This window comes from Xenopus laevis, chromosome 2L (genome assembly GCF_017654675.1).
Source record: "Xenopus laevis strain J_2021 chromosome 2L, Xenopus_laevis_v10.1, whole genome shotgun sequence".
NCBI classification, from domain to species: Eukaryota; Metazoa; Chordata; class Amphibia; order Anura; family Pipidae; genus Xenopus; species Xenopus laevis.
This window is the reverse complement of record NC_054373.1, coordinates 186,621,721-186,637,446: the sequence shown is the minus strand read 5'-3', so window position 1 is coordinate 186,637,446 and position 15,726 is coordinate 186,621,721. Positions and strand designations below refer to the sequence as shown.

Sequence of the window (15,726 nt, the reverse complement as noted above, 5' to 3'; positions counted from 1 at the left end):
GCCAGGAGTGAAATACATCCAAACACCGTAGTATTTTTCAGTTTCGGAATTTTCAATTCTGCCGATATCGATATCTGCCCGAACATCAGATAAGCTACTGATTTGGTCTTGAGGGTCCGAGACATCAGCCCATGCGTCAGTCAGGCTTCTTTTTTACTGGTCAACACAGTCCAGTGTGTCTGACACCGATTGACTCGCTGTGATTAGTGAAATAAATGGAATTGTTACGGCGGAGATTACTAGGTGCTTTCCAAAGCTCAGCCTGGTGCTTTGTGTTTATGCAGGTGTATCACATACACACTCACTTCCTCTATATCACTGCACCTTTCTCATGGGATGTTAGTCATTTTGTGTTGTTATAGATAATGAGCTCTGTAGCTACTGTCCCCTCCCAACCTGCAGCTGCAGCCGTGTCCCTGCTTTTCAGATAAGGAGGAGTTAGTTGTACAGAGGCTTGAAATGCCGACATGTCACGTCGTGCCAGTGGGATCAAATGTAATGCGGAGGGGTTGGTCCTGGGCAGAATGGGCACGGCAATGGGTGATCAGAAATGAATGAGAGGTGGGGAGGTTCCTGCACCCAGGTGTAAGCCTGTAGGAGTGCTGCACAAACTCCCATCAAAATGAATCACCACATGGAGTGAAGACAGGAGCTGCACGTACATCAGCAGATTGGGTGCTTAACCCATTAATTAGGTGCTGCGGGGCGGATATGGCAGCTAATATATAGGTCAAGGCAGCACTCAAACTGTCATTGCACGTGTGCATTTCTTGTCTTCACTCCAGACAGGTGAGGAATATTATCTGTGCAATTGCCGCTGTGTTTAGCTTCCTTATCTCCCTGTACTCTATTCACATTCTCCACGTGGCAGTGGTGTAAACAATGGAAACTCCTTTGTGACTCATGCCCACGGCTAGTGATAGTCGGTACAAGCCGAGTATGTTGTTTTCTACTGTTTCTAAGCTCAGAGAAATGCCATGCTCCGTCCTGTGTATATAAGGATTGCTGCGCCCAGGTGTGACATGCTGCAGTCGGATGTAACTGAGAGCCCAGTTAAAGGGATACTGTCATGGGAAAAAAATATTTTTCCAAAATGAATCAGTTAATAGTGCTGCTCCAGCAGAATTCTGCACTGAATCCATTTCTCAAAAGAGCAAACTGATTTTTTTATATTAAATTTTGAAATCTGACATGGGCTAGACATATTGTCAATTTCCTAGCTGCCCCTGGTCATGTGACTTGTGCTCTGATAAACTTCAATCACTCTTTAATGCTGTACTGCAAGTTAGAGTGATATCACCCCCCTCCCTTTCCCCCCCCCCAGCAGCCAAACAAAAGAACAATGGGAAGGTAACCAGATAGCAGCTCCCTAACACAAGATAACAGCTGCCTAGTAGATCTAAGAACAACACTCAATAGTAAAATCCAGGTCCCACTGAGACACACTCAGTTACATTGAGAAGGAAAAACAGCAGCCTGCCAGAAAGTATTTCTCTCCTAAAGTGCAGGCACAAGTCACATGACCAGGGGCAGCTGGGAAATTGACAATATGTCTAGCCCCATGTCAGATTTCAAAATTGAATATAAGAAAATCTGTTTGCTCTTTTGAGAAATGGATTTCAGTGCAGAATTCTGCTGGAGTAGCACTATTAACTGATTCATTTATTTCCCATGACAGTATCCCTTTAAAGAGGATCTCCAGCCGAAAGGCATTAGCATTTCATTTTGTGCCATAAAAGAAACTTTTCACTATACAAAATTGCACATTTTCACTGGTTATATTTCATTGTGCGACTGCAGTTGGAAGTCTGGTTTGTTCATCCTTTTGTGTATTCTGCACATGTGCTGGTTCTGACTGTTGAAACAATGTAGCAGGAGTCAACTTGCCTCCAGGTTTGTTAATCAGCTGGGTTTTGATTAGTTGTTTCAATAGTCAGAACCAGCAGTAAAGAAAACGGAATGAGACGGGCAGTGACAGTATCTCATCAATTGCCATTTCCATCCTGTAGGTACTTGCAAGAAACTGCAGCTACAAATCAATAGAATGCAATTACACTGCTTAGCATTTGCTCTTAGGCTTAAACATCAACTATAAGCAGCTCATTTTGTACTGGAATTAGAACATGTTTATCTTACAGTATATGAAACCAGGCCATTTCCCATTACTAACAAACTGTCAGAAGTAAAAATGTTATGTTGATACCTTCACTGCATATAAATACAACGTTTGGGATTGAGGATTTGCTGGGCCATTGCCTGGATAGTACTCAATACATAGTGAGTTTAATTCACAGTTTTCACTAATTTATATTTAAGCATTTGACCATATGCCATTATATGGAACTCCTCAGTGACTTCTAATATCCTTATCATTTACAGTAGGGGGTACATTATCCCTTATAATACATGAGTGATACTCAGAGTTCCCTGTATAACTCAGCCTGCAGCCTTGTGCCTTTATATGGTCACAGAACAACCCCTCAGTGACTTCTAATATCCTTATCATTTACAGTAGGGGGTACATTATCCCTTATAATACATGAGTGATACTCAGAGTTCCCTGTATAACTCAGCCTGCAGCCTTGTGCCTTTATATGGTCACAGAACAACCCCTCAGTGACTTCTAATATCCTTATCATTTACAGTAGGGGGTACATTATCCCTTATAATACATGAGTGATACTCAGAGTTCCCTGTATAACTCAATGTCCTGTGTTATAGTATGTTGGCATTGGGTAATGATTTAATGCCATAGAGGGGGAAGCAATTGGGCTTAATTAAAGGAGGAGGCGGCACTTGATCAAATAGTAATGATTAATTCTGGGGCCCAAATGTAAATCAGTGGCCCCCCAGAGACACCTGATGTCCATCCCTCTCCTCAAGGTCCAAAAGAGTCTGGGTCTCTCCCCCCAGCCCCCTGCCCAAGTCACATGGTCTCCTGCCCCTGGTTCATTGCTGGATATGAAATCATAATTCTTATTTAATTCTTATTTATAGGAACACAGCTGGTAACATTGATTCTTCTCTCTTTGGCCAGTCAGCGGTTGAGTTGGATCCTGAATATGTCCAACAATGCTTTGGTGATTGAAGACAAGCCTCCACCCATGAGGATCAACAGCACAATAGACGGGGGCAATACGAGCGAAGGGAATTATGGGACTAAACCGCTGTCTACTAACCAAGATGAAAAAGAAAAGAAAAAGAAGCTGCCATTTTTCATCTTTTCTGGGCATAAAGGTACCAGTCTATTGATGATGTAGGTTACTTAACGTAGGAACACAATCCCCTCCCCCGTCCCTCTTATTATTAAGCTGAAATATACAGATAAATAAGGTTTCCCATGCCAAGTAGTCTTTTCCTATACAGTAGGACCCCACTTTTATGTAACCGCACGTAAATCCCCGGAAACTAAATTGTGTTTTCATGGTCTGGCGCTGGTAACGCTGTATTCTTTTGTTCCGGGATTTCATGGGAAATTCTAAAAGCGAGGTCCTACTTTACTTTATTGGTCATTTAGTGTCCATACATTTTATTTTCTTGTTTTCCTTGGAAAGTACTTGCTTTTTGCCCAGCAACTTTACTGAGCATCTGCCTCTGGGTTACTTAATAGTAAACTACCAGATCCACAGGCATGGCTAGTAATTAGCGAATCAGAGAGAGCCCTGCTGCTTACATCACAATTAGACTCCCATGAAATTGCATCAGTGGAATCTATGTGTCCTGGAACTAACTAGAAACCCATCCCCACTGCAATAATAGACACCATCTCTCCCTACTATACCTACTATCCCACAGTCACACTCCCTTCCCAGAGACTATTATCCACTGTTACTATAGGCACCATCTCTCCCTACTATACCTGCTATCCCACAGTGACACTCCCTTCCCAGAGACTATTATCCACTGTTACTATAGGCACCATCTCTCCCTACTATACCTGCTATCCCACAGTCACACTCCCTTCCCAGAGACTATTATCCACTGTTACTATAGAGACCATCTCTCCCTACTATACCTGCTATCCCACAGTCACACTCCCTTCCCAGAGACTATTATCCACTGTTACTATAGACACCATCTCTCCCTACTATACCTGCTATCCCACAGTCACACTCCCTTCCCAGAGACTATTATCCACTGTTACTATAGACACCATCTCTCCCTACTATACCTACTATCCCACAGTCACACTCACTTCCCAGAGACTATTATCCACTGTTACTATAGACACATCTCTCCCTACTATACCTGCTATCCCACAGTCACACTCCCTTCCCAGAGACTATTATCCACTGTTACTATAGAGACCATCTCTCCCTACTATACCTGCTATCCCACAGTCACACTCCCTTCCCAGAGACTATTATCCACTGTTACTATAGACACCATCTCTCCCTACTATACCTGCTATCCCACAGTCACACTCCCTTCCCAGAGACTATTATCCACTGTTACTATAGACACCATCTCTCCCTACTATACCTACTATCCCACAGTCACACTCACTTCCCAGAGACTATTATCCACTGTTACTATAGACACATCTCTCCCTACTATACCTGCTATCCCACAGTCACACTCCCTTCCCAGAGACTATTATCCACTGTTACTATAGGCACCATCTCTCCCTACTATACCTGCTATCCCACAGTCACACTCCCTTCCCAGAGACTATTATCCACTGTTACTATAGACACCATCTCTCCCTACTATACCTGCTATCCCACAGTCACACTCCCTTCCCAGAGACTATTATCCACTGTTACTATAGGCACCATCTCTCCCTACTATACCTGCTATCCCACAGTCACACTCCCTTCCCAGAGACTATTATCCACTGTTACTATAGGCACCATCTCTCCCTACTATACACAGTTGCTGCCTATATTTGCACCTATAGCAGTTGAACCTTTTTGGATTCCCTGAATACTATGTATATACCTGTATTTTTGTTTTAATGGAATAATGGCGGGGTCTATAAATTAATGGTTTTAACATTTTGACCACAGCCATTATCATGTTGCGTCCCATCAATGATCTATGAAAGAACACAGTTGCAGCGGCAGGATTTCTGTGTCCCTGAGGTTTAATCTGCATTTTATCCATCTTTGCTGACTATTTTAATTTCTTTACTTTCCCCAGATAAACTAAAGGAAAAAAGAGATATTCTGATATCCAGTCCGTTTGGCTGTGAACATATTCATCATGTGGGGATTGACCCAGCTACAGGAGAATTTACTGTAAGTTCCTGAGAACAGTGAACCACTTTTCTGGCTAATTTCATCTACCTGTGCAATAAAAATCAATGCCCTCTAGGCTTCCCTCCTGATTCATTATCACCCCGTTGTCCCGTTAGTCTTCCCATTCCCACCTGTCAGTGACCCACTGCCTGTGCATCTGCAGCTTAAACTAATGAGGTAGGACTCATAGGATCAACCTGGTTCCAGATTTGTGTTCAGGACCGCCATCAGAAATCGCAGGGCCCCATACAACAACATTTCCTGGGCCCCCTGGGCTGCGCCCACCACAAGCCCCACCTACAGGTCCGCCCTCCCCACCACACAGTAAAAAAACAAAAAAAATATTGGTGGCTAGGGATCCCACATGTTAATAAAAAATAAAAAGATATTGGTGGTCAGGGCCCCCCATAAAAAAACATTTGTGGCCAGCCCCCCCCCATTAAAAAATATTGGTGGCTAGGGCCCCTTAAACATCCATGCCTTCCCGAAGTCAGCAGCTCTCAGAAAGATGGGGGGCCCTGCTAATCAAGTAAGTGTGGCGTGGCCGGGCCCCCCTGTCCCCCCCTGATGGCTGCCCTGTGTGTGTTCATAGCACATTGAATCGCTTATAGTATTCTTGCATGTTGGCTTTCTGTATAATTGTTTTATAGATAATAAAACTCATAACTGCCCTTAGCCAAGGTTTTATTTTACATTTTTTTTTCTGGATCTTCAGTTTTATTAGGTTTATATAAGGGTGGATTGGAAGATATCTTATATATAACTATGGCAGCATAGGTATTCCCTGTACTAAGCACAATTCAGCAGGAACAGTCCCTAAGTTTGCTCATAGTCTGTACAGAGAGATCCCATAAAACTATGGCAGCATAGGTATTCCCTTGTACTAAGCACAATTCAGCAGGAACAGTCCCTAAGTTTGCTCATAGTCTGTACAGAGAGATCCCATAAAACTATGGCAGCATAGGTATTCCCCTGTACTAAGCACAATTCGGCAGGAACAGTCCCTAAGTTTGCTCATAGTCTGTACAGAGAGATCCCATAAAACTATGTCAGCATAGGTATTCCCTTGTACTAAGCACAATTCGGCAGGAACAGTCCCTAAGTTTGCTCATAGTCTGTACAGAGAGATCCCATAAAACTATGACAGCATAGGTATTCCCTTGTACTAAGCACAATTCAGCAGGAACACTCCCCTAAGTTTGCTCATAGTCTGTACAGAGATCCCATAAAACTATGGCAGCATAGCTATTCCCCTGTACTAAGCACAATTCAGCAGGAACAGTCCCTAAGTTTGCTCATAGTCTGTACAGAGAGATCCCATAAAACTATGGCAGCATAGGTATTCCCTTGTACTAAGCACAATTCAGCAGGAACAGTCCCTAAGTTTGATCATAGTCTGTACAGAGAGATCCCATAAAAGTATCGCAGCATAGGTATTCCTCTGTACTAAGCACAATTCAGCAGGAACAGTCCCTAAGTTTGCTCATAGTCTGTATAGACTGATCCCATAAAACTATGGCACATAGGTATCCCCTGTACTAAGCACAATTCAGCAGGAACAGTCCCTTAGTTTGCTCATAGTCTGTACAGAGAGATCCCATAAAACTATGGCAGCATAGGTAGTCCCCTGTACTTAGCACAATTCAGCAGGAACAGCCCCTAAGTTTGCTCATAGTCTGTACAGAGAGATCCCATAAAACTATGACGGCATAGGTATCCCCTGTACTAAGCACAATTTAGCAAGGCTACACTATTGCCCAGCAGATTTTCTAAAAGTTCTCTCTATTTTGTACGGCTTAGCCAGTTTTTTTCTATTCCTATACCCATCCAGGGAATGCCACATCAGTGGGCCAGCCTTCTGAAGAATGCAAAGATCAGTAAAATTGATCAGAAGAAGAACCCACAGGTTGTTCTGGATGTACTGAATTTCTACAGCTCTGAAACAACGTCCAAGAGCCAAAAATACATGAGCTTCACAGGTAAAAAAAAACCCTTACTAAGAAACTTATAGGGCAGGTTAGGGAACCTGGATCAGAGATGACTATGAATTTTATTCTGATGTAAGTATTTTTAATTGGACTGTGCGGCTCTGGTTGTGGCTCTGTAATCAATAATGTACAGTGTATTTGGGTAGTTTAGTGTATTCTCAGAACATTCCATTTCTGTATATTTATATGTTTTTATATATAGTATATATATTTAAATATATAACATTTAAAGTTTCGCTTTTAAAACAGGCACTGATATAGCATTTTCAGTTTCCTTTTATTAGGCACTGATTTCACATGTCAGCAGTCTGCATAAGTGATGGTCCCTTCTAATCTGCCTGCCTTGTGCATTGGGATAAAGGAGCAATAGAGTCAGAAACAAATCCGTCCTCCCTGCTCGTGCCGTTACCTCGAATCAAACTGACTTGATTACAGGGAGAGTGTGGGGGAGTACCTAGAGTAAAATAAAGTAATTATCCTTAAAGGAATTGTTCAGTGTAAAAACAAACTAGGTAAATAGATAGGTTGTGCAAATTAAAAAATGTATCTAATATAGTTAGTTAGGCAAAAATGTAATGTATAAAGGCTGGAGTGAGTGGATGTGTAACATAATAGCCAGAACACTACTTCCTGCTTTTCAGCTCTCTTGCTTTCCACTGATTGGTTACCAGGCAGTTACCAATCAGTGACTTGAATGGAGGCCATCTGAGTCATAACTGTTGCTTTTGAATCTGAGCTGAATGCTGAGGATCAATTACAAACTCACTGAACAGTTATGTCCCATGTGGCCCCCCTTATAGACACTGACTAACTCAGAGTTAGAGAGCTGAAAAGCAGGAAGTAGTGTTCAGGCTATTAAGTTACACATCCAGTCACTCCAGCCTTTATACATTACATTTTTGCCTGACTAACTATATTAGATACATTTTTTATTTTGCATAGCCTATTTACCCAGTTTTTATTTTATACTGAGCTGTTCCTTTAAAGAGATACTGACACCAGAAATTAAACTCTTTTTTTACATCTTTCATAATATTGCCTTTGAAAGCTACTTATAACTTTACCAAGTATTTGCACAATGCTTTTATTTTACCTGTCTGACTCCCCATGTTCCTGTATGAGGGGGCTGCCATATTTGTGCTGCAGGAGTCCGTTAGCATTAGAAACTCAGGCTGAAAAAAACAGTCTACTCTACAGTCTACTCACAAAAAAAAAAAACCCTTGGCTAAATAACCAATAGGTTACTTTTAATGTACATTCAAAAAGTAGTCTTTTAGGGGCCAATTCATTAACTTCAAATGAAGGAATAGAAGAAAAAAAACGTCGAATTGCAAAGTGTTTTTTTGGCTACTTCGACCATCGAATGGGCTACTTCGACCTTCGACTACGACTTTGTCTTCGAATCGAAGGATTCGAACTTAAAATCGTCCGACTATTCGACCATTCGATAGTCGAAGTACTGTCTCTTTAAGAAAAAACTTCGACCCCCTAGTTTGCCACCTAAAAGCTACCGAACCCAATGTTAGCCTATGGGGAAGGTCCAAATCCAATGTTAGCCTATGGGGAAGGTCCCCATAGGCTTGGCTATGTTTTTTTGGTCGAAGGATAATCCTTCGATCGTTGGATTAAAATCCTTCGAATGGTTCGATTCGAAGGATTTAAGTGTTCGATCTAACGATTATTCCTTCGATCGTTTAATTATTTGAGCAAAATCCTTCAACTTCGATATTCGAAGTCGAAGGATTTTCATTCCCAGTCGAATATCGAGGGTTAATTAACCCTCGATATTCGACCCTTGATGAATTTGCCCCTCAGTGTCAATATCACTTTAAGGCTTATAATATAGACAGATAGATAGATAGATATTGATTTGTTCAAATTTGAAGATTTTTCAAGAGTTCTATTTTTTGCTCCTAATAAAGGATAGTTTTATAGGCCAGCTCTAGTAGAACATCATACAGTAATACTTTTAACATGGCAAAGATAACCCAGTGCAGGGTGTTGTGGAACTGGAAGAAAACACACAAAGACGTCAGACTGCAGGGTAGACATTCCAAATTCCATATGATTGACATTGGCGTCATAGCCCCGCCCCAAACATAATGACCCTCCCCCTCTGTAACCCAACCTGGCAACCCTATGCTCATGGCAAAAAGACTATGGGGTACATTTATCAAAGAGTAAAGTCAGAGATCGCTGCAGTCCACTAGAGTGAAATTCCCCCTCTCTCCATTCATTTCTATGGCATTCTGAAATTTATCAAAGGATGAACTTTCACTTCACCCATTGATAAATACTATTTTAAAAATCACATAGAAATGAATGGATAGTGGCGGAATTTCACTCTAGAGGACTGTGGAAATCCCTAACTTCACTTTTTGATGATGTGATGTGAACCGTAGCATCAAGATAGCTGCTGAAATTCCAAATTGGAGAGCTACTGAACAAAAAGCTAACTAATTAAAGAAGAGGACTAATTGCAAATTGTCTCAGATCATCGCCATACTAAAAATGAATGTTAAGGCAAACAACCTCTTTAAAGAGTACGCTGTTTGTATAACATTGCTAATGATTGTTCCTGTTTTGTTTTGCTCAGATAAATCGAAAGAGGCTTATGATTCCATTGCCATCTCGGTAAGCTAAAGATTTTTTATTTTTCGAATTTCTAATATTCTTTTATTTCTGAGTAAGTAGAAATTTATTTAAGTATGATCGTTATGCCATTATACAAGAATATATACACAAGCATACATGCAAAAAAAGCGGGGGTCATTTATGCAAGAATGCTCATTTCCTAAACTCTTGCACCCTCTTGGACGCTTCAAGAGTGCGAGATGAAAATTCCTGTGCTCAGTGAAGAGTAGATGGGGTCAGCGACCCTAAATTAAAAACTGGAAAGTTTCAGAAGAAGAAGGCATATCATTCAAAAACTATATAAAAGAAAAAAATGAAGGCCAATTGAAAAGTTGCTTAAAATTAGCCATTCTATAACATACTAAAAGTTAACTTAAAGGTTAACCACCCCTTTAAGCATGGCTTTCAAATTTGGTAAAGAGGTAGTAAACAAAATATGCAGGGATTAATCATGTTACATGCATAATGGCATGATATCTGTTTTAAATAATAGTATGTCCCTTTAAAGGGCATGTAAAGGCAAAAAATAAATTACCATTTTTACTTTCTCTAATGAAAAAAAAAACCGATCTCCAATATACTTTAATTAAAAAATGTGTATCATTTTTATAAAAAACCTGACTGTATGTAGTGAAATTCTCCTTGTTTTACTTTCTCTGATTGCTGCAGATAGGAAACTTAAGACGGTCCCTAACTGCTCTGCAGGAAAACAATCATAAGTACTTCCCAGCCATGCAGAACTCAAGCAGCTTTGTTTGTTTCCCTGTAGAGCAGTTGGTGACTGTTTCGAGATTTTTATTGGATTTTATTTTTGCCTTTACATCCCCTTTACTGTTTCCAACTCCAGCTGCAGGGACAAAGATCATGGAGCCAGATCTAAACAGATAAACTGGGATTCTATTTGGAGGATTATTTTGCTGCAGCCACTGGTTCTGCAGAGTTGGAGAAAGTTTGTATTAAAAATACAAAAACTATAAAATCCACATTAGATTACATGACAACACAGGACCCAGTGCAGTCTGTATATTCTGATTATTAATCAGTCTGGCAGATATAATTTGACTTGTGCCGTTTTGATAATTTATGAAGATCCCTAAGCAGCCCAGGCCACACTGAGCATGTGCACAGTCTTGGTCTTGCAAAGATCTTTAACAAAGTTACAAGACGGTGACCCCTTGTGGCCAACTTTGAAAGCATAAATCATTTGTTTGATTAGACTTGTGGTGCAGTCAGTTCATGTTTAGTATACAAAATACAGCATTTCTAGCCTTATTCTATTTTAGACTTTAGTTCCCCTTTAAGATAGGACTCCACGGAGGATTTCCGCGCGATCCGACACAATGCGCAAAAACATAGGCGTCACGTCTGATACGACAGAAATAAGGTAAGAGGAATGTGGGATGAAGTCACATCGTTGATCCGACGCTGCGACCACATCCGACAATGCTATTAGTTACCTTATTTCTGTTGCATCCAATGTCATGCCTGCGGTTTTGCGCAACGTGTTGGATCGTGCGGAAATCCTCCGTGGAGTCTTACCCTTAAACGTGCTTATACAGTGCTAGTGTTTAGATGCAGGTTAGTGATGGTTTGTTTGGCTTGTATGAAAGCTTTGGCCGGTGGAGTCCCGGTCCTGTAGTTTTTGTAGTGTTATACTTCTCCCTGAGGCCTCAGGGAACCCAGAGAGGCAGAGACTATAACCCAGCGGTTCTTGAACCATAATTCCTTGTGTCACATTGCAGCCCTATACAAGCACCACCCTCAGGGAGACAAGTACCATTGATCTTCATTTAATACTATTAGTAGCAGTAATAACATGCACTCAGCTCCTCGTACTAACGACGTACTAATGGTGGGCTTCTCTCTCACCCCTTGTATTATTAAAGGGGAACTATCGCAAAAATGAAAATTTAAGCTTCAGCATACTGAAGTAAGAAGTTTTCTAAATATAATGAATTAAAAATTTGGTACCTTTTCTGAAATCAAGTTTATCTTCACTATTCCTCTCTCAGCATCTGTTTCTCTTCATTCTCTCTTCATGCAGCAGTTGGGTGTCAGATATTCACTGACAGTTAGATCCAATATATCTTATAGGGAGGCTCCTTTTGCCTAGAAGAGATATTAGAGCTCACTCTATTAAAATCACCAGATATTGTGTCTCTCTACATGCAGGATTTGTGCAAAAGGCAGTTATTTATTGTTATTACTACTTTTTATTTATTTATTTATTTATTGTCTCAGAATATCACTCTCTACATCATACTTTCAAATATTATATATATATATATATATATATATATATATATATATATATATATATATATATATATATATGTCATTTATCTTCTTGAGGATGCAAAGGCTGAGGAAGCAGAGGTCCCTCCTGTGCCAGCAGCTGAAGATTGTGAAGTTGCCCCAGCCTTCCCTCCACGTCCTGAACACACAAAATCAGTAAGTAATAAGTAGCAGTTGAGTAAGGCCTGTTATGGCCCTGCCACTTCTAGTTTACCTGTTTGGTGTTGTCAATCTGTAATTGCTAGCTCAGCTGTTTCATAAATCAGGAAGTGTAACAGGAAGGGAGAGTATAAGGTAGTGAAGCCAGTATTGCCAGTTAAGGGCTTAATCTACAGACATTTACAGTCTTGAGGCTTCATATATTACCCCATTGAAGGCATTCCCTGTAAGTAATGTAGTTTTGAAGTTACACATCTGTAATGCTTGTCTAGGGAATGTTACTGTCACCCTATCTTTGTTAGTTTATATAGTGAATAAAGTACCCCCTCTTGTAAAATATAAGGATATTATAAGTTACTGAGGAGTTTCATGACCATATAAAAGTACGAGGCCGAAGGCCGAGTGTTTTTATACAGGTCATGGAACTCCGAGGTAACTTCTAATTTCCTCATATTTTACAACTGGGGGTACTTTATTTATTATAATACACAAATTTTAGTGAGTCATGTGACAGAAATGACATCACTACTCACCGTTTATAACTGATGACATCAGAACTCACCGTTTATAAGGATATAATTTACAGGATATTCATGGCTTTTGTGTATTATAAGGGTTTATTGCACATCCAGCTAGTGAGATGCTGCTTATAGTAGCTAGCCATGGTCAAAGTACAACTGTCATTTCTTCAAATGCTGATTGTATGTTCTTCATGTATTTGTATTTACAGTTTCACACCATTTGTATTGACACTTTCAACATCACTTTGTGGTCCGAGAGTTGTTATGCAAAGGTGTTTAGCTTGCTGGTAGGGATGCACCTAATCCAGGATTCGGTTCGGATTCGGCCAGGATTTTGCCTTTTTCAGCAGGATTCGGGACGAATCCTTTGTCCCAGCCGAACGGAATCCTAATCTTAATTTGCATATGCAAATTAGGGGCAGGGAGGGAAATCACATGACTTTTTGTCACAAAACAAGGAAATAAAATATGTTTTCCTCTTCCCACCCCTAATTTGCATATGCAAATTAGGATTCGGTTCGGTATTCGACCGGAATCTTTCGCGAAGGATTCGGGGGTTCGGCCGAATCCAAAATAGTGGATTCGGTACATCTCTACTTGCTGCATAAAATTGGTAGGACATTCAGTGAGGCCAGTACAGTGAAAAGGGAATGCCTTCATTGGGGTAATATATGAAGCCTCAAGACTGTAAGGTCTATAGATTAAGCCCTTAACTGGCAATACTGGCTTCACTGGAATGTTACTGTTACCCTATCTTTGTTAGTTTAAATAGTGAATAAAGTACCCCCTCTTGTAAAATATAAGGATATTATAAGTTACTGAGGAGTTTCATGACCATATAAAAGTACGAGGCCGAAGGCCGAGTGTTTTTATACAGGTCATGGAACTCCAAGTTAACTTCTAATATCCTCATATTTTGCAACTGGGGGAACTTTATTTATTATAATACACACATTTCAGTGAGTCATGTGACAGAAATGACATCAGAACTCACCGTTTATAACTGATGACATCAGAACTGACCATTTATAAGGATATAATTTACAAGATATTCATGGCTCTTGTGTATTATAAGGGTTTATTGCACATCCAACTAGTGAGATGTTGCTTATAGTAGCTAGCCATGGTCAAAGTACAACTGTCATTTCTTCAAATGCGGACTTGTATGTTCTTCATGTATTTGTATTTACAGTTTCACACCATTTGTATGACACTTTCAACGTCACTTTGTGGTCCGAGAGTTGTTATGCAAAGGTGTTTAGCTGCTGGCTAATTGGATATGACATTCAGTGAGGCCAGTACAAGGCCTTGTAGGTTGGTTACTAAGGATGGGCGAATTTTTTAGCCTTGTTTTGCCGCGGAAATGACAACCTTAGATTTGTATGGCGTCGTGCGACGAAAAAAAAAGACGTGCATCAAAAAAATTTTGATTAAAAACATGGGCGTCGGCAACATTTCGCTGGCAGTGAATTTTTGGTGAAACGGGTCAAATTCGCCCATCCCTATTGGTTACCAGTGGCGTAGGTAGCAATGAAGGGGTACAGGGGGTCCTGGCGGGGGTCTGCTTGCTCAGTAGTATAATTGGCAAGGGATTGTGGGTGACCAGTGAGTATGTGCAGCGGGGAATCGCAGGTTATCTGAGTTTATGTGCAGAGGGGGCCTGGAAGTAAGCTTTTTACAGGGGCTGCCCCCCAAATTATAGCCCTGATGGTTGTGGCTGGTGGGATTGGGATTGGGTACTTGTGTGGGACAGTCACCACTTTCAGCCACCAACCTGCAGTCTCAGATTAGTAAATGTCCCCTTCTCCTCTGAGATTCTCATCATAGTATTGCTGGACTGGTTATAGAAAGCAATAACAAGCCATCACCATGTGGAGACTTGCAGTGTTCTTTTACTTGTGTGTTGGGGGGGTGAGTCTGTCATAAAATGCTGGTGTGCCTCGTGCCTGTTTAGTTATGATAATGACATCCCAACCATGTAAAGAGGGTGTTTCTCATAAATGGCCTTGGTTTGTGTGGATGTGGCTACAAAGTGGATTTTGCCAGTGCTCAGTCATCACTATATGTGTTTTGGGCTGGTGCAGCGGTGATAAAGATGAGGCAGTTTAGTTATAGGAGTGTAACACTCTGTTGTTATTATTATGGTGTTAGGACACAGCAGGCCTTGCACTCAGCACCTCACTGCTCAACAAAAGTTTAATAAAGTTTTTTTTTCCAGTGACATAAAAAAGGGAAAGATGTCTGTGAAGGGTGGGTGTGGTCTCGTGTGTCAGGGGAGGAGGTGCTTCTGTCTGTGAGGTGATTTTGAACTGAGGAAAACACCAAGAACAGGAAGAAAAGCCGACAGAAGTGAATGGAGGAAAAGAGAGAAGACAACCTTTTACCTCACGAATTTGTAGTTAGGAAAGAGAAGGGGGTGTTCTGTCAGGTATTGAGAAAGCATTTACCACACAGAGGAGTAAGAAAGTGTAAAGCAGGGAACTCTATGGATAAATCAGTCTACAACTGAGACATAAGTCATGGGCTGTAGCAACAAATTCAGTAGTTGGTGATAAATATTGAAGCTTGAAGTGCTGGTATGTAGATGTACACTCCTCATGCACGAAGCCTCTCTCTGGTTATAGTAGTTACAACTCACATTCCTCACAATATCATTATCTCCTACATCAACAATCGTAAGCTCTGGTGAACTCCGTGCACCCCTTTTTTTGTAAACCGCATAAATCCTCCTACATTTCATTTCATACTGGTGAGATAATTGTAACATTCAATGGTCCTTGTGGGATGTGCACTTCTAAAGCTTAAATATAAACTGCAATTGCCTGTGACACAAAGTCATTATACACTCGCCGGCAATCCTCTTTTTATTCTCCACTCAATGCAGAGACT

The 15,726-nt window shown here is 40.8% G+C and overlaps 1 protein-coding gene across 5 annotated transcripts in view; it reads left to right on the top strand.

Annotated features, from left to right (window-relative positions):
- The window catches only part of MGC68680 (uncharacterized protein), an 86,377-nt gene that overhangs the window by 47,867 nt on the left and 22,784 nt on the right, over nucleotides 1–15,726 (top strand). For 3 of the 5 annotated variants that reach the window (XM_041580913.1, NM_001089700.1, XM_041580914.1), the window contains 5 exon segments: nucleotides 3,038–3,237; nucleotides 5,143–5,240; nucleotides 7,072–7,219; nucleotides 9,825–9,862; nucleotides 12,215–12,313. In XM_041580913.1, the coding sequence (XP_041436847.1) occupies nucleotides 3,063–3,237; nucleotides 5,143–5,240; nucleotides 7,072–7,219; nucleotides 9,825–9,862; nucleotides 12,215–12,313 (558 nt within the window). In that variant the 5' untranslated portion in view covers nucleotides 3,038–3,062. 5 annotated transcript variants of the gene reach the window in all.